The following is a 27,844-nucleotide window of genomic DNA, read 5'->3' as shown; positions in this document are numbered from 1 at the left end:
GTTGCCTTCACTACAACGGAATTAAGTTATTGTTCTAGTGACTAGAACCTTTACGGTTTTCTTGTAAACAAAATGTAAAATTCAAGTAGCGTTAACATTCATTAAATGAAATACTAATGACGAGTTCTAAGACTATACTATCGTGGTACAGAAATGTTTAGCAGTGAAATCTTGAAAATGCATAATTTTTGCATCTCAAAAATCACTATTTTATCCGATTATTTTGATGTTACAATTTTTTGGGTCAGCAAAGTTGGTACGAGTGAAGGTCTTCCGCCAGTGTTGCCACTTGAATAAATGGAGTGACACAAGGGCTGGAGTCGAGTGTATAATAAACATTCTCCCTTCATTCCGGCACTTCCAGTCCTTGTTGTTGTAAGATTAAAACGCCTCAACACTCGACACTCTTATTTTGCATGTATTTTACCTTTTAGTGCGTTGGAATTGTACTTTCTTTCTTTTCTTGAGTAAACTATGATACCTAAATAATTGGTATAGGCTTTCGATTTTACAGGCCTAATATTGCATGGTAAAAGGTTAAGATGGTGGTTTCATAGGTATAGGGTTCAAAGTTAATTTTGGTCAAGGGATACGGTTTATATTACAACTGGCTATAACCACAGGCAAATAAAGCAATAAAATACGAAAAGACAAGAGATTAGTTTTGAATAATTGTTGTATATAGTGTTTCAAATAATTTTAAAATCGGTGATGAGAATCAAACAATCTCAAAACGCAACGGACAACAACATACGTGTATTTTAAAAGACATTTTCAAAAAAAAAAAATTACAAAAAGCTATGTTTAATCGATGGAATTAGTCTACAACGTACATCATTTTGTGTGTTTTAGTAATTTTAAGGGCTGTGTAGCTTATAATGTTGTGAGTAATTAAACATTGTTTCTAATGTTTAATTTTTGTTTTCAGGTAAGTTACGCAACCAAATATTGTCTTTGATCCGTTGGTAAGTAGATGAAAATTTTGGGTTTACCCAGTTATAAGAGAAAATTGAAATCACAGTTGCCAAGAAGGAAAATAATCGTTTCGATAAATATACTCATTTCATGTATTGATTTGTGCCAAATGGAATTTTATGAATGTTATAAAATTATCATCCGAACTATCAAGTTGATAGACATCTTAAAATAAAATATGAACCCAAAAATGCTAATATTTAAAATAGTACAATGTACAAAAGTGTTTTAAATTATCGTAAGCTTTAACTAAAGTAGGCTATTTACAACCATATGCAATAGATAACGGTATGAAAATATACTCTAGAAAGTCACAGAGTAAATTAGTATGTTTTAGAGAAATAATTAGTTCATAAAATGTAGATTTTTTCATATACATTTCACCTTTGACATCGCGTTTCATATTTTCGGAGAAGACAAGGGAAGTGTTTTCACATAAAGTTTTTGGAAACGCCATTCATTGTTCAAAGAGGTAAACCTACCATCCTTGTTGGTTAAGAACAAACGGAAAGAACAGGTTTGAATCGTAAGTAAATAAGAGGATTGAGGGACCGTTAAGCTGTTTAGGCTCTTTAAATATGAAAGTAATATTCACGAATACTTCGCTTCCAAAAAGTAATACTTTCTTAGTATTCGGGTTTAAATATCAATTAGGTTAGCTCTTGAAGAAAATATAGCATAATCACTTGTTGGTTTTTACTTCTCAACTCACTTTCATTTCATATTGATCCAAAATAACTGTGAGGTCATTGAAAGTTTTTTCCTCATAGACATCTTACGAGTAACTCACTATTACAACATAATAATAAATTCTGTTGAGGATGAAAAACACATTATATTCAAGGAGGTGTGTTTTCTAAAACGTAAATACTTAAAATAAATTTGGTCTTGTATCCTTAACTTGGAAGTATATTATGTTAAATTACGATTAAAAGGGAAATTCTAGTCTATATCTGTTATAATTAATTATCAGTTATATAGAACGTGTGTGAATTACCTTTTGAATGTACTTCAATATTGAAGTTTACCTATTACAACAGCTTCTTTAGTAACAATATTAGAGAATAAAGTTTAGTTTAAAATTAGCTTTACTCGATTAAAATAATCACGAATTTGGCGAAACGACAAGAAATAAACAGCAAACAATCAAGTACAAATGTGTTTATTTCTGACAACATATTTTGAAGTCATTATATTATATAGAATTCAAATCGTTTAAACACAGCTAAATTCTTGTTCTGCAGGATGAGTATTCTCAGAACTGTGGGACAAGGTTTGAAGCTATTGTCTCCGGAGGGTCACTTTTACTCTTAGAGTTAACAAGCTCTTGTCACCCCCTTGCGCGTTGCCACATAAATGTGACTGTTCATTTCTCCATTCTGGACACACTGGGACCAACTTTAACGTAGCTTGTGGTTTTGAACAAAGTATAGTAATCAGTAAAAAAACGTTTAATCACTTTCATCATTTCATTGTTGGAATTTTTCACTATTGGTATTTTATGTATGGTCTTCTAAAATATTTTAATATCGACAATTGTTTGTGAATATCAATTGTCACACGTAAATTAGTAGGCCTACTAGGATTGCTTTCAGAGCAGTGAAAGCCTGTTGAGCGAAGCGATCACGTTTCACGATTTGTTTATTAAAGAAATTTAAGCTATAGAGAAAATAAAACTATTTTATAAATTAGAATATGATCATGTCGTTTACTTGAACAGTTTCAAATCAATGGTAAAGAATTAAACAAATAAAGACAAATGTAAAATACCGTACTTATTTAATGAGTGGTAGTTTCCAAATGCCCTATTTATATACACGATGAGTATTTGTTTTCAATTTTCTTCACTCAAACAGCGTTTTACTTTTCTTCTGTATTTAGGTCACTTTATTTTCGTGTAAACATATATTATAATTTAGTTTACATTTACGTTGTTTTTCTAAAACCATCATGGAAACTTATAAGCCTAACCTTGAATATGGAAATACCGGTAGTAAAAAGTACAGGTAGTTGGTTAATGTATATTATTCGATTGCAATGAATTTCAAATAATCATACACACAAACACAAAAACATCAAACAATACCTAAATTGCTATGCAACTTTTCAGTTTTCATATTTATAGAAATCGTAAAAAATACAATTTTCCACCACGCTCATGAAACGGACAAATGAATTTTTAAGCCCCAAGCCCCATTTACATGCATGATCCCGTTATCCGTTACAAAATCATCCAGCCATACAACATTTCAATTACCCACGTGTAGCCCATTGCGATGCACCCCTATGATGAAGGGCGAGGGGGAAGGACGATCAACTGGGGAATTCCGCAAATTCAGACTCTTCCTATGCTCTGCACTTTTGTATTCCATCGCTGCCCGGCCTTTGAAAATTCAATCAAACCCTGTATCCGAATGTTTTCATGGGACCAGTGGAAATGCTCGGCGATAAAATGCAACGTTGTAACAGCGGTGAGTTTATTTTTTATTTTTACATTTTAAAGTTTCAATGGTCATGACAGTGACCTATTTCTGATTATAGATTTACGACACCAACTTTTATATTAGAATGAATTAGCAAACATACAAATACACCGTTAGAAGAGAGAATTTCCAATGGGTTTCTTATAAAAGTGTGATTGCAAAAATGGTGTTGCTAAAAGAAAAAATAACTTTCTTTAGGTAGGTAGTTGATTAGGCTCCATTAGAACATATGATTAAGAATCTCTATGAATACTTCCATTGTACAATAAAAGATAAATATAGATAAACATATGGCACTGCAGGCTTGTTTAATGTTATCTTTGGTTTGCATATCAGACGATTGTATTCGTGAATTGTTTCTGTTTATATATCAATACAGCAACAACAGACGCTAAAAGGTAAACATTGCAAGTTCATAACCAATTATATTCGTTATAAATAATTAAAAAAAACATATTCCTATCGAGCTCATGCCTCTTAGTTGAATAAACAGGAATTTGTAAATATAAGGGAACCAAAAATGGTAATTAAAATTACCTGCAGGACTGTATTACAGTATTCTAACCATCGTGCAGTAATTCCCGACCTATGTAGATGTTTTTCAAAATGTTTAAACGTAAAAATTCAATAATTTGCAACATCAAGGTAGACAATTTTAATTTTTATTGAAAAAAATTGAACCACTAAAAGGGAATGTATGAGTTTAAAAAAGTGACGACCGTTGAAGTTTTAATTTTCTAAAAATCCAGTATAAATATACCAAAGGGTGTTGAGCCTTGTACACAAACAACCATTCAATTAATCATAAACCAACTATAACCAACCCCAACATATGTTTTTGATCCATCAAATCCCCGAGCGATTCTTGGACAAAGCGTATTTTTAAGTGGAGGGACCTCAAAGCCTACAAACCCCTCTTCAATTAAAATCTTCCACGCGGATCCCTGGAGTTGATAGTCATACAGACATAAAGGGTTGTAATCCAAAGCAAGGTCATTGGAGAACTCTTGCCTTTCTCTTCCCCTTAATCATCAATTAGCTACTGTCTCTGATAGGCCCGACGAAGTAAATATTCAAACCCTTTAATTTTCAACCCTTTTGGATGATACCACAATTGTTAAGCTTGTGTTGTACTTTCATCAGTAAATCATGGTTAGGAACTTGGGGTGTTTCTTTTGAGTGGGATTTCCTCTTGAAATCGGGCTTTAACAACTTAAGCTGTATATGTATTATGTATGATATATTTGTGTTAACTCTTTATATGATTTATCGTAATGATTGTGTCTTGGGTTAGGGCCACAGGATTATATTTGGTCTGAATTTGATAAATATACACCAATGGAGTTTAGTTTAATTAGAAATGTATAAACATAAAAGGTCATCAATAAAAAAAATATTCAAGCATTTAACAAAGGGGTTTTCTATTGTTGAATTCCATCTAGTAGCTCCTGAAATGTTTAGTATAGACTAAACTAACACATACCTCGTCTTGCAGTTCAAATAGCGTGTTTTTAATCCACTAATATTTTAAGCCTTATTTGGCATTTTCAAGTGGTAACCTTATATCCAAATTGGACTCGCCAAGTCGTAGAATTTTACATTAAAACATAAAAAATGTACACAGATTTACACGTTCGAACAAAAACATTTATATGTGTATGCCTACAAAACTAAACGACCACGGCACCGACGAAGACAGACTCATTCAGACGAAGTTATTCCTTGAATTTGAAGAATTTGTTTTTTAATTTGTGTGACGGGTTGTCGTTAGAAACTAAGGCTCCTATCCTGAAAGTGCTAGTTTAAACTGGGCCGATCACCAAAAAGCTGTTAGCTATATTACACTATGGCCCAGTTTTTTAAGTCCACTACTGTAGGTCCATTAAAGAAATAGCATACGTCTCAAATTCAAAGAGAACTTATCTTTAAGAAAACCCTCCTTCCTTTTTAATGCCACTCAATAGATTTTTTTAAGCAGTGAATATTTTAAAACTTACAGTATGCGAATCGTATATGGTATATTTTCAATTTTTTATTTTAATATTCCTCAGTTTAAAGTTAGATTTTAATTTAAGTAGGGCCTACATGGCTTGATATTAGGGGCCTTCTTATACTCTAAAAAAGTAGAAAAAATTACATTCATTAAGTACAGCCGAATTTATATTTTTACGGACTGAAATTTATACTATATATTCGTTTCATCACTATGACATGAAAACTTATCAAAACTATCTTTCATCCTATAAATTTACAGGTGACTTGATATTAGCTTGACCAATTACATTAAACAATCGGTATTTTAAAGAAATCTGTGGGTCCTGAGCTATCAAAAATGAGCCGATTTTCGAAATGTCTAACTATTGTGTCAAAGGGTTGACACCAGACATAAATCGACCTTAATTGGAGGGTGAGGACAAGAAAGCAATCAAGATATCATTTACTGCGATATATTGGAGAGGGTGCACGACTAGGTGGTGCTGGGGGAAATGTAGGGGGGGGGGAGAGATTATTGTCTTCCAAGTCGGCTCTTCCAGCCCTTTGTTTCTATTATTGCTATAGACGATGTATTGTTAACAAAAATGCTTGTGATGATTAGCAAAAAAAATTATGTTTGTGTTATTCAGGATAACAAAGTTATGATGGTTCACATTGGTTTAAGGTTTTTGAGTACCTTGTTTTAAAGAAAAATCCAAGATTTCTAAACACTAAGTTATTTTATTTTGTGTAAAGTAAAAAATATAATCTGATGAATGAAAAGTTACTAGTTATTGTCATGTGTAAAAATAAAAAATTAAAGTTTATAAATAAACCTTGTTATCCTAAATCGTTAGTCTATAACACACACTCAATTAAGAATATTATAAATGTAAAAAGTATTTTTTTTTTATTTTGCATATATAACCGGCGGAATTTTCTAAGTTTTATATTGCTCTTTTACTATGGATACTAATAAAATTTGCTTGAGTTTTAGCCTCCGTATTGATTTGAATCCAGTACTATAATTGTTATGCATGTACTGGCTTCAATGCCATCCACAATGATGCAACATGCCAAATAACAAATAGCACAAGTATTTATTTTCAGGTTCATTACTGGATAATTTTAAGATTGGCATATAACGCCTCTTAAATATGTTTTCATTTATTTAGTAAAGGTTATCGTTTTACCTTTTCTAATCCGTGTACGTCTTCGTCATACACTCCTCATTTATAAATTTTAAAAATATATTTCCACAGGTAGATCTACTAGTATATTTTGTCCTCCTAGACCGTATCAACGCACTTTTTATTAGTGTACCTTAATACAAAAATAAAAAAACCGAACAGACAGTGAAAACAATTTTAATATCTAAAAACAATAAACAAACGCCATGTTGTAACTTCACTTACAATAGAAGTGTCAAGTTTGTAGATTTGACGCAGCGTCATTTGCTTGACAAACATTGGCAACACTGAATTCCCATTAGAGCCCGCCCGGGACTGTGCGCATTGCCGCCAACTGTCAAGTGATAAACGGTTAATTGACAGCTTGCAGAGTTTCAGTGGTGTTTGAATCCCATTATTGTTTATATTTCTTTAAAACTCATTTTTCTTCTCACTGCAGCATTATTAAATTACATTTCTACAAAGTTGAACACTTTTCTAATTTAATCAATGATCAGTGGTTTTCGGTTAGAATTTTATTCAATTACTAAAATTGTATTATCAGATTTTGGGTTTAGACAGAAATGAGAACTGCGTTTTGATTTATTTTAATTTTCTTTTCATCATTTTCATTTTCGTCCAAGGCTTGTGTTTATTTAACATGCTACAATTCATACGTTAAATATGCTTTTTTTGTTTTGCAGTTTTGTGCTACATTTGAGATTCATTTAACAATGGTTTACTATTTTCATTTTTATTCACAATTGTGCTTTGTATAAATCGTTTGAGGAAATTGCATTTATATACTTCATGGTATGTTTATCATCAGGAATCTCTTAAAGATATTGGGTTGTGTTAATTTTAATCAGCTTATAAAGATCTTAATACTCTATTAATTACCAAACCCTAGAGTAATGGCATCTTGCTGACTATAGTCTCATAACTGAACAAGCTTACTAATTTATTTCATTAAAAGACTAATAAATGCATCACATTTTCTATACAAGTACTTCGTATTAATCATCTTCATTGTAATTGCCTTTTTTTAATTAAAAAACTAGAATTTATCATTATACTTAACTGGTATTACAAGTAACATATTTTTACAAACTAAATATACTAATGTTAACTTTGTTTCATAACAATTAAGGTATATAATTTTGGGCATTACAAAGTAGGATTTTTAAATTTTATTTTTATTTTACCGGTAGTTTATTTTATCCACTTAACAAAAGGTATGCATACTAACATTGTGTTACTGTTAACAGGCCGATTTTGCGACACGCGGTTAAGGGGTACGTAAGATATTAGAATAACATTACGTAACTGGTTAAACACATATGCAGTAAGCTCATATCGGCTTGGCTATTAAATGGTGGAAGGTAGGGACTAAGCTACTGCTTATTGCTTTGTTTGCTTTTATTTAATGTGTACATTGCTTTAATATAAGTCCTTAAATTTGAGTCTGAGTCTAATAATAGATGACCCACGTGCAAAACATTAATATAAGAGAATTTCTGATTCGTTTGGTTGCTTTTAGAATAACGCATGACCGTCATTCTTAAGTCGATTATTGTTTCCGAATAATTTTAGTAGCAAAATGCATCCATGAATATAATAATGTAAGGCTACTACATTAGCTATAATTTCATTTAGCTATAATATACGCTATAACTGTTTAGGGACGTTTTTAAAATTGCCACTTTTTATACAATTTTTCTTCCAAGACAAACTACCTAATCGTTATTCATAACATAGAAAAAATTTCAAAGCTTACTTTAAAAAAATTCTATCATTCTTTTCTACAAAATAAAAAAGAATAATTGATAAATGTGATGCACTCATAGAATTTATCTCCATCTATGGCACTTTTCCCACAAATCTTGTGTCTTCTCAATAATGAAATCGGAAATATACAGGCAACTCAGATCAAATATTTAATTTCCCCAGTCAACCCCATATAAATGCTTATACAATAACAAAACTAAATTCAACCTATTTCCCTTGTATATTAGTATTTTACACGTTTCTACCACTTAAATTTACATTAATAAAATTTGCTTTCAAACATGGTTTGCAACTGATTAACGTTGTAACGACTCAATATATTTATGCTATTTATTTTGATGTATTTTTTATTCTGGAAATTCTGTTTACGAGTTAAGGATCAATCAAAGTTTTTCTGTTGTGCAGTAAGTTTTTTGGGCTATAAAATATTTAAATTATCAAGGTAAAGTCCTTAAATGTTAACTCTTAAATCAGATATGGTTTTCGTACAAAAATATGTAATTCAACACATTTTTATACTAAATATGTAATATCAAACGTATTTCATTGATCAGACGAAATAGCGAGGACACTAACACCACTCGATAAATACACCATACATCCACAACATTAACGATCTCGTTAAAGGGGTTGTTTTATAATGAGGGGCTCAGTGATGCGGGGACAACAAAACATATCCGGTTACATGTTTTAGGTTATGTGAGAACAATGTAAATTGGATACAGTCGCGTAACATAATACACTAGAACGGTGCTCATTGTTGACGAGTTATACAATTTCACACTTTCATCATTTGTTTCACGTTACGCTGCATAAATCATTCTTGTTAGGTAAATATGAGTAGCGCTGAGTTTTTTTGCTTATTACGTGGAATACAGTTTTATAATGCGTGATTTACTGAATATATTGTGCGCTATGTTTTTGTTATCCTATTTTACTTTGAAGATTTTAAAAAATCATTATTAAGACCCTATAATTGAGGAACCTTTCGCCTTGGAAGAAAAAGTAAGAGAAAGAAAATTATATTACAACTTTTTAATTGGTATCCATGTATTCAATGAAAATATTTTTGATAACTTTGAATGGATTATTAAATTAATATTTTCAAAACGTAGATTATTTGGTATAACAAATAGAGAAGTTATTACCTAGGCTATATCATTTTGATATTGTCGGCTATATAAAAATAGTCTACCGTTACAAGAACAAAAAAAAGATTTTACTACTTTTAGAAATACTTGAAGTGTTTTAATCTCTTTTTGATGACTGGTGGGATTTTTTTTAAAGAATCCTTGTGTTTTATCCCCTAGACTAGTGAGAATGCTGATGTTTATATAAGACTATAACTGTATAAGTGTACGAGTTAGGAATATAGATGTGTTTAGAAATGTATCTGGTTTATAACCAGACAATAGTTTAATAACAAATTGATCCAAGTTCACAAATCGATAAATTATGAAGTTTAACAACATATTACATTTTTACATTATGATTTTAGTTTACATTTAGAGTATACCAGTACATGTCCCACAAAAATGAAAGAGGAAGTAAAAGTTTCTCTCAACAAACCGTTGGATGCCATTGATATTCTGGAAGGGATCATGAACATAAATCTTATGACCTCTTCGAATGCCTTTGTTGACATAAACATGTTGCATGTTTTTATTCACACATTGACTTAGTAAAATTTACTTCTGTATTTATATATAAGAACATCATATTATGACAACAAAATTGAAATTGAAATCTTTGAAAGTTGAGATAATTATTGTTGACAAACATAATTATAGGCCTATAAATATATTAACTATTTTAATAGGTTTCTTATATTAAAAGGTTGTAATAATTCAAAAAGTAAAAAAAAATAAATTTGTTTATTTTTTTCCAAAATGCTGGTAACATATTAAAATCATATTGTTAAATAATGTTTACGTTAGGCGTACAATACATGTATAGTTAAATTTTTTCAACGTTTTTTTTTACATACATATATAGTTAGTTTTTCAGATTGTAAAGATAAAAACCGGCGATAAACTATTTTAGAATACCCCCGGTGCAGAATACCTGCAGAGTAAGCCGATTACAGTTTGCCTGATTAGATGTTCACCAAAATATTAACTGAATCATGACAGAATAATGCCCTATTTAAATCAATAGTTTAAAATAGTAATTCGGTTAGCGAAATGTTCATAGATAAGTTTTAAATAAATAAATAAGCCTAATAAAATCAAAAATATAACCACAAACAAGCATACTACAAAAGGGTATTATTCTCTATAAGAATAAAAAGATAATTTAAAATTTTTAGTTTTTGGGGATTTTCTCCTTAACCAATAGTTGTAAAAATATGCTTCAAAATACTGAACTATTTTTTCCCCTACACCATGGTTTAGAAATAAATGGTATATTACTATTTTTAGGGTTCGAAAAAGGTAAATTTGATTTTTAACTTACACTACTGCATTCCAATTTTCTCACCGTACTAATTCGAGGTCGATCTAATAAAACGTAGGTTTACACTTTTTCACAATTTTATGAAAAATGGATGTTTTTTACTCGAATCCATAACTGATGTAAAAATAAAAATATGAATTTAAACGGATGGTGTTTTTAGCATAGAGTTACATTACATAAGACACAACATTTAATAAGTAAATAGATTCTGGATTCAGGTCTTAATACGAGTCCTACGCTAATTAATCGCTTATTCCCCGCGTGGGAATAAGTTTTAATTTCTAATTCAATACTTAAGAAACCCATAGCACAAAATATATTCGTTTCAAAACCTCTTATCATGTTTCATTTCCAGGTGACTGTCGCTGCTTTCTGATATGTACACTACATAGATTCACATTTATTTAAAGATTATGTACGAACATTGACGAACGAGAAACATGATGTTATTCCATAGTGGAATCATGTAAGCCCGCCAAAGTGTAGTTGTATAGAGCCCGTTGTATACACAAACGATTACCTATCTTGCCAGCGACGTGAACGATTTTCTGAACCTCTCGAATGGGATTGTTTTCCTATTGCTTACCCTTATACCCTTACAATTTCCCTACGAATGTTTTACAAACAATAGGTATCGAAATAATCCAAATATTTGAGATAGCCTTTAGCTTACAAAGTATATTTAATTATATTCAGTATATGACTGACTTATACGCCATTTTAAAGTATTAAATGCTTCTTTTTTACGATCGGTTTATCACAGAGATTTATATTACTCATTTAGTGAGACTTTGTATTTTTCTGATCACTGATATTAAATTAGAAAATTACCTTGTTTAGTATGAAAATAGCTTCCTTTTAATTTTTTGACCTGAAAGCAAAACGTAAAACAAAATGTATACCCCCGCCTCAGCAAATCTGTCGTCCAAGTAAATTTCCATTTGCCTCAATTTATTTTTAATTAAATATATTCAAATAACATTAAGTTTAGAGAGTACATAGGAATGCTGGTACAGTGAAACTAATAAAGTGTGTTTTTGGTAAAATATTAATATGTTATTATAAAATAAAAAAATTTGTTAAGTTTGATAAAAATATATCTATAAACAAGCAAAAACAACATCTTACAATATTCTTCATAAGAATAGCATGGGAATTTTAAATTTACAAATCTCTGAGTTTTCTCCGTTGCCAATGACCGTACAAAAACACTTTGGTATACCAAATTTGTTTTTAAGTTCTTCATAAATGTCTGGAGGGAAATTAAGAAATGTTGTGTTTTGAGAGTCAAAGATGAGAAAACCCATTTTTTACCCAATAAAACCCCGTTTCCATGGTCCGATCATGCTTGTTCGCGAACTCATTCAAGTTTACCCCGCCTTTAAATCAAATTTCATCAAAATCGGACATAAACTATTTAAGTTATCGCGTTCATATAAAAAATTTTTTAACAAATGGTGTTTTTGGCCTCTGGGGATATCAAAATGAAAAAGTAAATCTGTCCCGGGCCTAGGTCTTACCGTGACACCTACGGTAATAGCTACTTCCCCTATAGGGAAATTCGTTAAAACAAACCAGGCTTGAGAAATTACAACAATATGTGACGTGTACTACCAGTATCCGAAGTCAATGGTGTTATTTAAGCTGGGAATAACTGTGAGCCTCGGCCACAACAGTGTCCACCGCCTCATCGATATTCTGCCCACAGCTGAAGGTATAAACCGGATAAACGTTGTACCTCTGTATATACAACCCTTCCTTCACCCCTCCCCCTTGATATACAATCCCCTACACAATACCTCTCTACACCAAACATGATCATCCTCACACCAGTGTAGTCAGCGTCACTTTCATAACAAGGAATAAACAACTATTGTTTTGGCTCTGCTAGAAATCATTCGTCATGGGAAAATTGTATTACTCCACGACATAAAATGATGACTTGGTACTATTTTATATGTACAAAATGTTATGTGTAGGCTGTGTACTGCAGGAATTCTACTTTAACTAGAAATTAAGTTTTTCATGGATTCAAAGCACTTTTATTTACTTGACCGTTGAATAAAATTCAGTAATTTTTGCGTATTAATATAATGTTGTAAATTTTTTTATATAATCTGTTAGGTTATAAACTAATCAAAGTGTTCATTGATTTTGTTGATTGAATTATCTAACTTAATTTGTTATAAGCTCACATAAAGTGCACTACTTCAGGTTAGACATCCATTATTCTTATTCAGAAATTAAAATACTACTAAACGTCGTATCTAAAAGAAATAATAGAAAGAAAATAAGGAGAATTTGGTAATTTTTTATGCAGCTGGGACTGAGTTTTAATTTCATTTAATGACGTTAACTTTTAAATTTATTGGTACCCATGTAACGGATATTTATGTATCCTAATGTATTCCCAAACTATTTTCAAATATAACACAATATTTTACATTACAAACTCGCATATTTCGCAGATATAAATATTTCCGTTGTATATTTTTATTTAAACCCACTCTTTTAAATACCCACATTTTCCGTTTGGAAATCTAATACACTTTCCCTCCGTACAAGCGCTATTGCCTTGCATTTGCATACAGAGAGGTTTACTTATGCTGTGGCTTCTGGTCTTAAATTATTGTCACCGTTTTGCCACTAACCTGCGAAATAAAGTGAAAGGTCTGCTTTTGTTCTAAAGAGATTCTAGAACGGATTATTGTACGAAATTAAAAATATAATGGTAAGCTAGTACCAGGGCAAAATATTATGGTCTATTTGGCTGGCATATATACTTAATCGTAATTTAATAATCCGTATAAAAAAGTTGGGAAATGAATAGGACAGTGTGCGTTGGACAGTTCACCGTAAAATAATTTCAACTGTTCATTTATGGATTAGGATTGTCCGATAATTTTATATTTTAAAATAATATAGAGAACGTTATAGTATAACATTTTTACCGCATGTATCCATTTATTTACAGTCTAATTTTTCTTTGAATAATCCTGTGACCGATGGAAAAGTTTTTCACATAAAACTCGAACAAAACTTAACTTTAAAAATTAACCTTTAAAGAAAAATTTGTTTTTATACATGGATGGAAAAATCATGTTATAAGTATTAATTTAACATCATTTACAATAAACACAATAAGTTCGTCACATTCAAAATGAAAACATGCAAAATTCAAAATCTGTTAAAAAATGCAAAATAAACAAGCTGGAGTCAAAAATGAAAGAATACTGTATAATGTTGTAATCGAAATGATTGTAACAGTGTTATCCCTTTTTAAACTGAAAACAATAGAAATTTCCTCCAGCAAGTACAATTGCAAAGACGTTGCCGTTAGATATTCGTTCCGATTGCCTCCCAAACGCTCGCAAATCCAAATCCAATCTTCCAGCAATTACCCATGGATAGGCTCAAGTACGTGGACTGTATGGAAATGAACCTTAGTCTGGATTCTGGAACAGTGGGTTTGAACCAAGATTATTGTGTTGTATAGACAATGCAAGACACGGAAAATGGTCGTTTGATTGGTGGAATGTTTCAGTTCTTCCAAGTTACATTTTAAATTAGCCCATATGGGATTTCAACAAAGACTATCATTTTTTTTCGCTAAATTTATAGTAGTTTCTATGACGATTTATTATCTATATATTTAATACATATAAGTAATTTAAACCTAATAAAATAACTTGCTAATTTACGATTTGGTCTATCTACCAATTGAATCATTATTATCTATTGCATGCGCCCTTCCTTTCTCATTTTAAATCTAACAAGTATTTGTTCTCTCTACATATCTAAAAACTATTGTATACTTTTTAGAGCGTTTAAAAACGTGAAATTTTAAAAATAATTTTTTATTTATAAGTTAGTTATAGTATTTTATAATGCACAAAAGAATATATTATTTACTATGAATATACATACTACTTTTACCTTTATACCCCATTTTATGCTTAAATTCTTCATTAAAGCTCTCACAGAATAAAATATTAATTCTTAATTAATTCAATTAATTAAATATTTATTATTAATTTAAATAGTCTTGTCAATTAGTGACTGTTTGAAAATAGTAATACACTATTAACAAAAGACACTAACGATTATTGAATTCAAAGATTATTAAATTATTGTGTTGAATGATACCTTATAATACTTTATACAAAATTTTCCACAACTAATATCCTTTACGGGTAAGTCAGTTAAATTACTAAGATACCTCTTAAACACTTAAATATTTTAAACAATTCATTGATTTTAAAATCATTCAACTAAAGTTGATATCTCAATTCCCTCAAAGTACTTGCACTACTGTGGTGTTGTGCCTATTAGTCCAACTATAAACTGTTGCAAGTAGAGATGGGATTGTGGCTTAGACACTGCTGTTTCAAGTCGTAAACATTATTAACTTGGTTTACTGAGCCCCACTCATATGATTGCCTCGGCATCTTCCTCCCAACACTACATGGTTTTATGGTTGCTTTGACTGACTAATGTAATATTATCAAACACAATACTGAGCTTGGATATGTTTATGATTAAGTAGATTTATTATTTAAAACAAACTTTGACTGCCCCTTAAAATTAATTACAAGATATTATATGCTTGAAATATATTTTAGTTTTGACCAGAAATAACGGTCATAAACAGGCCCAACTGCCGATTATGACCTATCGTATGTTAGATAAATACGTATTTATTTGCCAATATAATATAACAAACGGGTAAAATTCCTAGGATTACTTTACAACACTTGGAAAAAACATACACCCTGACTCTCCGATGCATGTTTTCTATGTACCTTTTGTTGATTCAGTAAAATTAACCCTCCTAGTAGGTACAGGGCAATAATTTACGGTACGACATATTTTCTGAGTTCCACCTCACTGTCAAATAACTGTGCTTGAACTAGGATTCGAAACTGAGTTAGTTCACGCATCCCCTCGAACGTAGTTACAAATTTACACATGTTTATTTCCATTAAAATCACCACTTAAAATAATAGAGATTAAAATACTGTTAGGGTTTTTCGTAGTCTGAGGCGGTGTTGAGCTGCCAACACGGTCAAGGAAGCTAATTGAAATATGAGACCAACTTCATGTTCTCTACTTTGAGCCTACTATACTAGACGAGTCCCATACCGGAGATTGATGATGTCATAGTGTTTAAAATTGTTGTGAATGGAAATTGGCGTCCCCACCAAGTATTAATTGTGTTTATAACTGATTATAACTACAAAAATCAGTTGCTTAAGTCACTTTTGTCTTATTACACTTGTATTGAAAAAGGTTCAATAATAACTTCATAGAGGTTTATAATCTAAACAATATAGTTTTCACTCCTAAAATATTTGACTACTTAAAAAGAGATTTTAATAGTAAAATAGTCAAATGTAAAATGTGTACCCACCTTGCTATTACGGTATGGAATAATATGTACGCCAACCTAGAGCAGAATGTTAAGGCATATCCTCGCCAGCTAATGTGATAATATCTCCCGCCAATTGGCGACCATCAACTGAGAGAGAAGTGAGCGCATTTGCATTTTAATTCAAAGTTAAACACCAGAACAGTTTTGACCGTACCTTCAAGATTGAAAACATTAATGCCTAACACCCCAGATTCGGTGGATTGTTTATTGCATCTATGATTTTTGAGACGATAAGAATGTATATAAGAAGATTATTTGTGTTTGCCTTTACAAGATTTTTTATAAAAACGTTACGAAAAATGTACCCCAGATTAGGGGAAACGAACATAACTGTATACTGTATACTCTATAAGTTATACTGTATAAATGTAAACTGTATACACAATGCACTTTGATGAATGTATAGAAAATAGCTTATCTTATTGAAATGGTCATATTTACCTCTTTGTAATGTTGCTGAAACGTGATATAAGATCTCTGTTTTGAACTGGTTTCCCTTACATTTTAATTAGTATAACCAGTAAAAGAAGTTTCAACTTACAGTAAAGCTCAAGAATCGACAGTGATTATAGTGAAATTAAACCAATAAATAGGTGGCCATTCAAAACAATTCCGTCCTATACATGTGTAATACATTTCCTAAATACAATATTTCAAGGCTTTCAGAATAAACATTTTACCATCGCTAACATTACCACAAAGATCTATATAAATACTGCAATTTTTTAGATTTTGTAAACTAAAGTAGATTATAATAACTTCTTTCCAAGTCTTACTGTACTTCGATCACCCAAATGTTTCCATGGCGTCATCTCTTTTACTATAGAGAAAATATCTTTACCAGTCTACATTAAAACCTAAAAAACTCATTTTATAAATTATCTCGCTAACATGATCTGAATGATTATCCCAAGGTCGTCCAGGTATCTAAAGGTTTCCGTGGCCCTGACCCTCTTATTATGAGCAACATGACCTCACAGATCCATCTTACACGTCATCACGACACCAGCGATGATCCATCATATGGTGTCACCGGACAGGAACTATGGAGTGCTTTTATCGTCTTACAAAGACCGTGCTTAAGACTTATGATTTAAATAACTATGTATCTTAATATTACTATGTATATACAATGTCATTTTGATGCACATTGCATAGGCGTAACTCATTTGTATTCCTGAGTATAAATTAATTTATCGACCGTTACCAATTTAAATTCAGTTTGAAAAGTAAGTCGATTATGGCTTTAAGGGATTATTTTATTCTTACCATTGTTGAACTATCTCAACTATTATATAACTAACTAGTATCTTATTTCAAGTTATCCAGTCATAGTATTATTATATGTTAATTTTTTTCAGTGTTTTGGTAGTCAGTGTCAAATATTTTTAGACATAATTATGCACTTAAATTGCAATAAAATGCACAAATTGGATAGTGATATCTCGCTCATACTTTCGGCAACAGACGAATTTAGATTTTTCTAAATTTTTTGACATTGCCTAATAAAATCTCATTTTCCTAAACTTTTAGCCAATATAATGCCATTTTCAGTGTTTTTTTTTTTTTTTTTTTTAGAATCAGCTTTATATTTTCTATTAAAAACTTATGGTTTGTTACAGTTAACATAGAGTTAAAACATTATAATAAAAATATTTTAAAACTTTATGTTATAATTTATATGTTACAGTTTTTTCTATCGAGTAAATTAACATACCACTTACATCTAAGATCCCAATAATATTTTAGGACTTATAGATTAGGCATCGGCAAATTGAAAATATAATCGTGAAACTGTACGAAAATTTGAAATTGATTATCATTTTATGTCGTAGATACTATATTATATTGAATGTAAGCTAAATTACAGATAGGTTTTGTTCTAAGCGTCTAAAAAAAATAAAACACTTCCTTATCAATAAATCCATCCGTTTATCGACGTTCATTTATAAACTACTTTATACCTTTTACAATTATTTATATTAGCATATTATATGTCCTTTTAGTAAAGGTATAAAAACATGTAGAGTAAACAAATAAATAAAGCGAGTCAGACAAAGCGTTATAAGCAAAGTAACAAAATATTGATGGAAACAGTGGTTTTTGTAACTGCGACCACAGTCTCCCGCTCGCTACTGCTGTCGTTATTTAGTGCACAATTTACATATAAATAGGTTAGTTGTTGACGCAAATCGCTCCCATCATAAAATACTGCAACCGTTTTGTCATTTTCGTACAGTCGTCAACTTTCTGACGATTGAATTACTCTGCGTCACTAAATCACGCTAAAACGCATTTCGTGTTTTGCTTTTTCCCGCACTTTTGATTTATAGGGGTAAAAAGTTATATGAGAAATGTGATGTAAGAAATTTGACAGTTTTTCTTCGTATGAATCCTTATTATTTACAGTTAAAGATTCATGTTAAAGGTCATCACATTTATCTGCGATATGTGCTAGCCTATAGACACTAACTTGAAGCTATTTCACGATTAGTTGGTGGCTATACGCTACTGGAAAAAAGCTAAAAATACTTTGTCGTGTTTAGAAAAATCATCAAACAACGGGAGTCAGTGGGTTAGAGAACTAGACACAAAAATAAGAAATGCCAACCAACATCGTATTTGAACCAACTTGGTTTTGACTAGTTACTGATTTACGACATAGATACCAGTCTATGTTGAAATATTGAAGATAATTTTATTTCAAGACATTTTTTTTTGTGCGATTGGTATAATACCAAAGTACCTACAATATATATGTAAAACTGTCATCACAGTTAAAATTAGATGTTTTAATAAATTTGTTTTAATAAATTTAATAACTCAATAACTCAATAACTCAATAACTCATTTATTTAACCAAAAATAACAATTACATGCATTGGTCATGTCATTTAGCAAAACATACAGTTTCTTGATTTAAAATATTTCACAAATAGTTTACTTAAGTATGCAAATAAAATAACGTATCATAGCACCGTAGGCTACACGAAACCCACAACCTTTTATACGTAGAATTATTTTTGAAAGAAAAAAAAATGGTTCCAACTTCATTCTTTCAATCTCCCACTATAAGCAAAAATATATGTGAAATAGTGAGTTTTTTGGCCTATCAAGTGTGTAAATGTGTGTTGAATAGTTACTGCGTGCCTTGTAGATTTTAACCCTACCTCTGTCCTTGGCTGTAACTCTAGGGGTGGAAAGTTATCCCCCGGTTCTCGTCGACGCTGTTTTATCCCCTTCATTGTTTGGAGCTGACCACAGATCCATCTTGTTACTTGTAGAGGGAGGTAGAGGGCTTCCATCTATCACTCGACAATTGACGTGTCTCCCTTTTTTGACGACAGGAAATGTGAAATGCTTTTTACAGTGTGTGATGGCATTCAGGTGAATATTAATAAACAAAATAAACATAATCTTGTAAAACTGTACCGTAAATTTTTACCATGTTCTTGAGTAATTTATAACTTCTTGATTAGCATCGTACGTGTTATTAAATTACCTGAAAAATACAGAAAATATATACGTCTAATAACACTTGCAATAATATATTTACACTTATACTGTTGACTTACAAGACGGCAAATACATGTAAAAGTTGGTAAGTGGTGATTGATTTCGATTGGACACTCCAATCATCATCAGACCCAATAGGCGAATCCAAACCAACACATGAAACATGGGTTTTTTTCGCCTATTGGGTCTGATGATGATTGGAGTGTCCAATCGAAATCGATCACCACTTACCAACTTTTACATGTATTTACCGTGTTGTAAGTCAACAGTATAAGTGTAAATATATTATTGCAAGTGTTATTAGACGTATATATTTTCTGTATTTTTGAGTAATTTAAGCAAGGTTGATCGTTAAAAGTAAATGTCAAGTCCCAGTGTAATTCCTAAATTTCTGTTGCGACTAGATAAATGTGTTACCTATCCTAAATGAGGATGGAAAATTATAAGTTAAGTTTATTTCTCAGCATTTACGTTCAGTTAGCATCCTGAAATAGAAGAAACAAAATTTAACCGGATATATTTAAATCAATTAAAACCTGTAATAAAGGTATCGTAAATTAATTTGTCAAACACTAGCCGCAAATTTTAACTCTACATGTTTTAAGGTTTGTTGAATAGTTCATGTTACCTACACAAAATAATTATTAGTATTAATTCTCAGTTAGAATTTGAGGTAGAATCAATAACAGAACGTATTAGTTTTTCCACGTAACGGTTGCTTATAGCACATAATTACTTGTTGTTTCGTAACATAATACTATAGTGTGTAAATATTTTGCAAAATTTCAAAATTGTTGTGGGGTATTTGGGATATTTAAACGGTGTTGCAGTATATTGAACAACAATAAACTAGAACATTTTCAAAAAGTAAAATTGATGATAATGTTCAAGTATTATGCAACAAAGTCAAAACGGTTTTAGCGTTTAACGCAGAATTTACATACAAATGGGTTCACTTCTGCCGCTTGGCCTGACGGAACCGCTTGGCTGAAAAATATTGTCATACACATAACCGGCTTGAAACTTTAGGCTCATTCATGTAAAAAGATTAAAGGTTGAAACTAGGATAAAATACACTGTATGTATGTTTCCAATTTGTAATTTTGTATAGAATATTTATGCACTATAATAATAATCAATATAATATTTATAATATTTATAATAAATATTTATAATATTGATCATTAACCATTTACCATTAATCATTAAGAGCTAATATAGCTCTATTGCGGTAATTTCATAAGGGGACATTGAGGGATATTTAAATTTTTTTTTAGGTTTATTTCTTACTATTCTTTACCACTCTTTTTTATCATATTTATCATTCTTTATCACTTTACTAATCAAATGTTTAAATCAGTCAAGCTACTTTGTGTTAGCCGGTTTTATAAAAATCCTTTAACATTTTATGAATAAATGTATTTATTATACTAAGCAGATCAAGTAAAGCTGTTTAAAGGATTTTACAAAGACAATTAAGTTAAATTAGTAACTGCATATAACTACGAGAAAACTTTGTAGGCGTTTAAGTTTTTTGCTGCCATCCCAACAAACTGAACCTAATTAGAAAAAAAAAAACTTGAGTATTGAGGCTCCATCTCGTTGTCCAGGACAAAAAGTGTTCTGGATCGTATTCTTAACACACAAATGATTTGTTTTGTTAAATTTTTCCGTGAACAATTATCGTAAAATATTTTAGTCTCACTGTTTTTTTTACCGTTTCGTTTGAAATTGAAAGTTTTTATCGCATTTATTATGTGTGTTAAAAGAGTTTCGCCATACGTTAATACTAGCTAGATTTGTTTCAGCTCTAAATTAAAAGGTCCAACAAAAAAATTATTCAGTTTTCCAAAATTCAAAGGGATGTTAGTTATTAAGTCATATGTTATACTATTGAGTGTAACTCAAAACATTGTGGATCGATTGTAAATACTTGCACATAATCACTCTAACTTGCTAGTGTTAATTAACAGCCTGCAATCTCAAAACTTGCATTCAGTTACACTGTTGCGTAACATATCTAATTTAATAAGTGGTCTGACATTTCCTTTGATGTGGAACGCCCGAGTTATGAAATCACATTAAATTAAGACGAGTGGCTTCAGCATTAATGGCCGCGTCTGGCGCTGACCATATTATTATGAAGAGGGTCGGCCCTTCAAGCTTTGATGGTGAACTTATAATTAACTAATAATTTCTCTGGTAGGGTTTTAATACTTAGGATTGCTAAAGACACAAACTTAAAGCGTAAGCAGCTGTTAGGGTATCGCATATACACATTTACATTTTTATTTTTAATTAAAATCACATTTAATTCAGTTCAATTAATTCATTTCCACGGTAACACCATTTTACAAAACAGGAAAGTAAAGCTATAGCAAACTAAAATAATTAACAAAAAATGTTATGATTGAATAAATAACAATAACAATAAAAACAAATTAACAATAAAGATAGAAACGTTAATACATTTTGTGAATCAATAACAACAAATAAATACACAGTATAAAATTCCCCTTACAAGACTTGACATGAAAAAAGGATTCATTAACACCATTCTTAAACCATTCACTTAAATGCTATATGCTTTAAACCTAACAAAGCGTTTATCATGATGGAAACAGTTATAATGTAGCTACTAAATAGAATACAACTACTATTTAGAACTACAAGTATTTGTTTTACAAAATATTTCAATTAGACGAAGGTGACATAAAAAACCAAATTTATACCTAGTCATTAGTCAAGCTTAAATGAAGAAATAAAGACATATATGTAGCCAAAGTTATCTAACAACTTCCTCAGATCCAACCAAGACATAAAACGGCAGTGAGTTCCGAGCTTGGTTTATTGGTAGTTTCGAAGAGGTCAGTCAACAATAGTAAACATAGTAAGGACTTAACGTTTTAGCGGAAAATTAGCTTTTAAATTAACTGTTTATGTTTTTTCGTAGCTTAATTTATGCTCTAAGGTCCAAATATGGTTCTTCCCATTTTGCTATAGTAAATTTGTATCGTATTGTGCAGGAAAACACTTAAATTTGTTTTCAAATTAAATCAAGCTGCGTTTGAAATTGATTTATATAAGCTGAAATATATTAAACGTATAATCACAGTTTCAATAAAATTAAGGTTCGACCAGTTTATGATATTGGCGGTACTTAAAAAGAGTGCTACAGAATGTTTCAAAACTTGTCAGTACAGTTTGACTTTGATAGCAATATTTTAAAAGCATTTGTTCAGGTACTGTATGCTTGAAAACACAATATTTAGCACCGACAATTCCATAATATAATTGCATTTATGTCATTTGTTTCAGTTTTTATTTCATTGTTTATTCTTATAAAGTTTTGCTATTAATATTTTTAATTTTGAGTTGATCTAATTTATTGATTAGATTTTGAATGTTAAACAGTCGTACACTGATCAATTTGTATAGTTTGAATTAAATTGGTCAATGCAACAGTAATTAACAAGACATATTTTTTACTGCTTAAGGACATAACTAAGATTTGCCATCCATACTCAAATTTATATCTAAACTTTATTATACTTCTATTTAACGTACTATAGTTTTAGTTTTTCGCAATTATTACTCTTAAAAGTATTTAATGCCCGTGACAACCCGATTTACACTGCGTCAGAACTGTTTGTTAGTAAAAGCAAAATAATGTTTACTATTCTAGGTAGCCTGGACTACCCATTGTGTGCACACAAATGCTTATTATGACAAATAAAATGTATATATTCAATCTATAACTCAACCTTACACATTGCAAATAACAAACAACCCTTTTAAAATTCATATTCTGCATTCATTATTTTGTTCAAACAATTCCTGAGTTTATTTCCTTATCAAAGCGAATTATAGTTCATATTGTGATATGAACAAAAGCAGCTCATTAAGGATCACGGTAGACGCGTACGTGAGAACTGAGAAGCAACGCCTTTGATAACTTCACACGAGCTTTCTTTGACGTAGGACAACCTCTAACAACACCTTTACACTTTGGGCTTTAGTAAGGTGTTATGTTAACACCTTAGACATGATATTATTATCATATATTTAACATACTCATTAATTTGCTATATGTAATCACTTGAAGATGAATAAAATATGTATGATTGAACGTTATTGATAATGACAAGATGTTGTTAGTGTATGTAGAAAGTATGTGATTTACTTATAGTTTCAATTGTTTTCTATTTTGTAAGCTTATAATTATTTTATAAAGTTAAACGTTATTACATTTGTGAAATTATTCCCGTTGGTACCACAGCTGGAAACCTTAATTAAACATAAGGGAAACGAATTTAGTCTACACAGTGCACTTACATGTCTTTGGTAAAAGAGAATAAAAATTCACGTTTTACAATGGATAACAGATGTGATATATATATATATTGAGGGTAAATATAGATTTAGGTTTTTTGTTTTAATTTGATCATTTCTTCAAATGAAAGATTTTATTAAATGCCAAACTTATTGTAGTGTGATTTAAGGTTTTTTCTGGGCAGCTACAGGATTGAATATTTGTAATTTTTTTAGATTATATTAGAATTATTAAATTATTTATTTTGTAAAAATTTTATAAATTCAAGTTCGTTAATTTAGGATGTTTAGTTTTTTTTTTTGTATTTTGTACACACACACAAACACTACACAATTAAACAATATTATTTTCTCTGTAGTTAATTACGGGACAGCATTAAATGTGTCCGTCTACACAAACGTCTCACTTCCACTAATTAATAGTTATTCATTGCACGGAATTACTCTAAAATACAAGGCAATGCATCAAGCACAACATGCAGATATACAAAGCTTTGCTGGCACTTGCTGCTTTACTATTTATGGCCTCAGACGAACTAATCATAAAATACATAATGTACAACATACGGTATACGAGCTGTGTGAAACATATAGTAGTTTACCGTTGGAGTATCTACATTGTTTGTGTTGTAAACATAGAGTTAATAGTGGCTGTGTGCAAAGCTTTTAGTAACAAAATATAAACATCTAATATTTGTATTAATTTTAAATAACATTTTGAGTTTTATAATTACCATCCGTTTATCTAAAAGTTATTTTTAATTATCTAGTGCAACAAAATGTTAATTTAACGAAATGCATCTAGTAAAATATGAGTTCATTAAGTACGACGATTGAGGTATATAATGTAATATGGAAAGTGATATATAAAACTACAGCTCACTTGGAATAGTACAATAAAAATATGTTTTGACCCCCAAAAAATAAAACAATTTGTAAACTTAAATTTGTAAATTATTGTAAATTTAAAACTCCCATGCTATTCTTATGAATAAGTAAACTGTTATTGTTTGCTCGTTTGTAGATTAATTTTGGTCAAACGTGGAAAATTAGTTTATTTTATACTAAGCTATTGATACTTTACTAAAAATACACTCTATAATACCCTCCCCGTAGCAGGAATCCTAGCTACTTGTTAAACCTGATTTTATTTCCTACATTTAATAAAACATTCAATCAGACAAATAGAAATTTGCCAAGTTTTCCGGTTAGCTGTAGCGGATTTGTTTTACTCATTAAATGAAGTAAAATTTTAACATTTTCTAGTATCACACTATTTAACTAAATGGGATGAATTGTCGCAAACCTTGAAAGTAACCGTCGATTTTCATGGGTTTCGTCTATTTTTGATAAATAAATATAAACTAAATATACTTAATCACAAATGTCTCAAAACCCGTTATGGACAAAATTTTTTATATTTAGCTTTTTCTGTATCTCTAATAAAAAAGTAACTATAGCAAAAAATACAGAAATATTCCGCCATTTTCAAATTTGGCGGCCGTAGCACAGCTTCAATTTTAGGGGACTTGTAGTATGTTCAAAAGGAAGGTACGCCCATTATCTGTACCAAATTCTCCGCTTGTGCAAATTTTTTTAGGTTTATGGAATTTTTCTCTTATTTATACTGTACTAGAAAGCTATATTATGAAAACCATTTAAATAACGAATAAACTTTTTAAGATTTGTTTATAGCTCAAATCATCAAAAACATGCTATCCTTAACCAATATTTGAAGAACCTTGTACATCTACCTCATATATGCCAAATTATATCATTCTTCTAACATTTAAGTTATTACTTGATTTATTACCCAAAATTTACATTTAATTAAGTACTCAAGTTCGTATTTTTTAACTGCCCCCGTTATGACTAATATTCACATTTGACATTCGGGGCTGCGGTGTTGTGTTTTTTTTTTATGGAATATACTACTTGACATGTACCCTTATTAATATAATCTAGCCATATATCTAATGAATAAAAGAAAAAAATCCGTTTCAGAGTTATGGAGGATGTATATTTAGTATGCATGCAGTACATATGCAGTATATAACGACGCATCATCCTGTCGGTGTATAGGCTAACCACATCGTTACTACGAACCACAAGGGTGTGAAATAATACAGACCTCGTCACAAACTGACCACATATGTGTCAAAGAAACGTGGATATATGCTGGACATATCATAGTTATGTGTACAGTATGTGTAGTATATAATGACAGATCAGTCATACATAGCTTTGCTGACACTTGCCGCTCTACTATTGGCCTCAGACGAACTAATCATAAAATACATAATGTACAACATACGGTATACGAGCTGTGTGAAACATATAGTAGTTTACTGCAGGAGTATCTACATTGTTTATGTTTATAGTTATGTGTACAGTATGTGTAGTATATAATGACAGATCAGTCTGTCGGTGTGGTATATGCTTACCACATCATTACTGCGAAACCAATGTGTGAAATAATACAGACCTTGTCATAAACTGGCCACATATGTGTCAAAGAAATATGTATATGTCCTATATCATTGCTATGTGTAGAGTATATGTAGTATATAACGACATATTGGTCTGTCGGTGTGGTATAAGCTTACCACATCGTTACTACGAACCACAAGGGTGTGAAATAATACAGACATAATCGCAATATGACCACATTATGTGTCAAAGAAATGTGGATATGTGCTGTGTATATCATGGCTATGTGTACAGTATATTCTGTATATAACGACATCTGTCCAACGGTGTGTCGTAGGCTTACCACATCGTTACTACGAACCACGAGGGTGTGAAATAATACAGACCTTGTCACAAACTGACCACATATGTGTCAAAGAAACGCGGATATTCATTGGAGCGCACATAATTAAACCTGTGGAAGATTTCCCTTTATAAGGTATCTCCATTTTTTTCTTTGTCAATGAATTTATAACAATCTTATGTGCACTGTTCCGCAATGCATTTTCAATCAATAATACACTCAGTATTAGAAACATTGATATCTCCCAAACGTACGCCGACATGGAATATAAACAAGGCACAATAAAACATAGTAGGTTTATGACCCCTCCTTCACCACTAAACTCCGCACTGGCTTATTGAGTATTTTATGTCTTACTCCGCAGTCTATGTTACGTCTGGTGTATAGAGTTAATAGTATGAAACACCTTAGCGCACAAGCTATACTTGTGTGATGGTTTTTGTTAGTATTGAATTTATGTTGTAGCTTATTATTCATAAATAACTATGTCATACAGTTTTCAATATGTTTGACAAATGTGAGTTTACGTCATGGATAATTTTCAAGCCAAAATTTCGAGTTGTATCGCAAGAATTGTGGTAACCAAATAAATAATTAATATCTGGTACTTGTAGGTCGTATGCATTTCAGACAATTAATAGGCAATATTTTTTTTATTTTACTTCAGCTGTTTAATCGCAAAACCATTGTCATGGTTAAAAACTCGTAACCGATCTCTCCAATAAAACAAGATCAAGATTGCCTTGCTACCACACTCTTTGTCTTGTTTATTTTAATGTAATTCTACACAAAATGGATGATAAATACCTAGTCTTAAACCTAGATATGATGTATTAAAAATACTCCATATACACAAATGTTTAACTCCCTAGAAAAAAATTTAAACCTAATATTCCAGACAAAACTATGTGATAAAATACTTCAACTAGAGTCCCTTTTTTATTGATTA

General features: G+C 30.7%; 1 protein-coding gene across 18 annotated transcripts in view; it reads left to right on the top strand.

Moving 5' to 3' along the window:
• LOC128987958 (CUGBP Elav-like family member 1) overlaps positions 1-27,844 on the top strand; it is a 696,992-nt gene that overhangs the window by 347,720 nt on the left and 321,428 nt on the right. For 12 of the 18 annotated variants that reach the window (XM_054409093.1, XM_054409091.1, XM_054409094.1 and 9 more), the window contains one exon: positions 7,870-7,896. The exons of the other annotated variants lie outside the window; for them this stretch is intronic. In XM_054409093.1, coding sequence (XP_054265068.1) covers positions 7,870-7,896 — 27 coding nt within the window. The remainder of the gene's footprint in view (positions 1-7,869; positions 7,897-27,844) is intronic. 18 annotated transcript variants of the gene reach the window in all.

This window comes from Macrosteles quadrilineatus, unplaced genomic scaffold, assembly GCF_028750875.1.
Source record: "Macrosteles quadrilineatus isolate MER2022 unplaced genomic scaffold, UCM_ALF_1.0 Scaffold_2__2_contigs__length_208266976, whole genome shotgun sequence".
Taxonomy (NCBI): domain Eukaryota; kingdom Metazoa; phylum Arthropoda; class Insecta; order Hemiptera; family Cicadellidae; genus Macrosteles; species Macrosteles quadrilineatus.
Note: the sequence above shows the minus strand (reverse complement) of the source record. Positions and strands in the feature narration are given on the sequence as shown.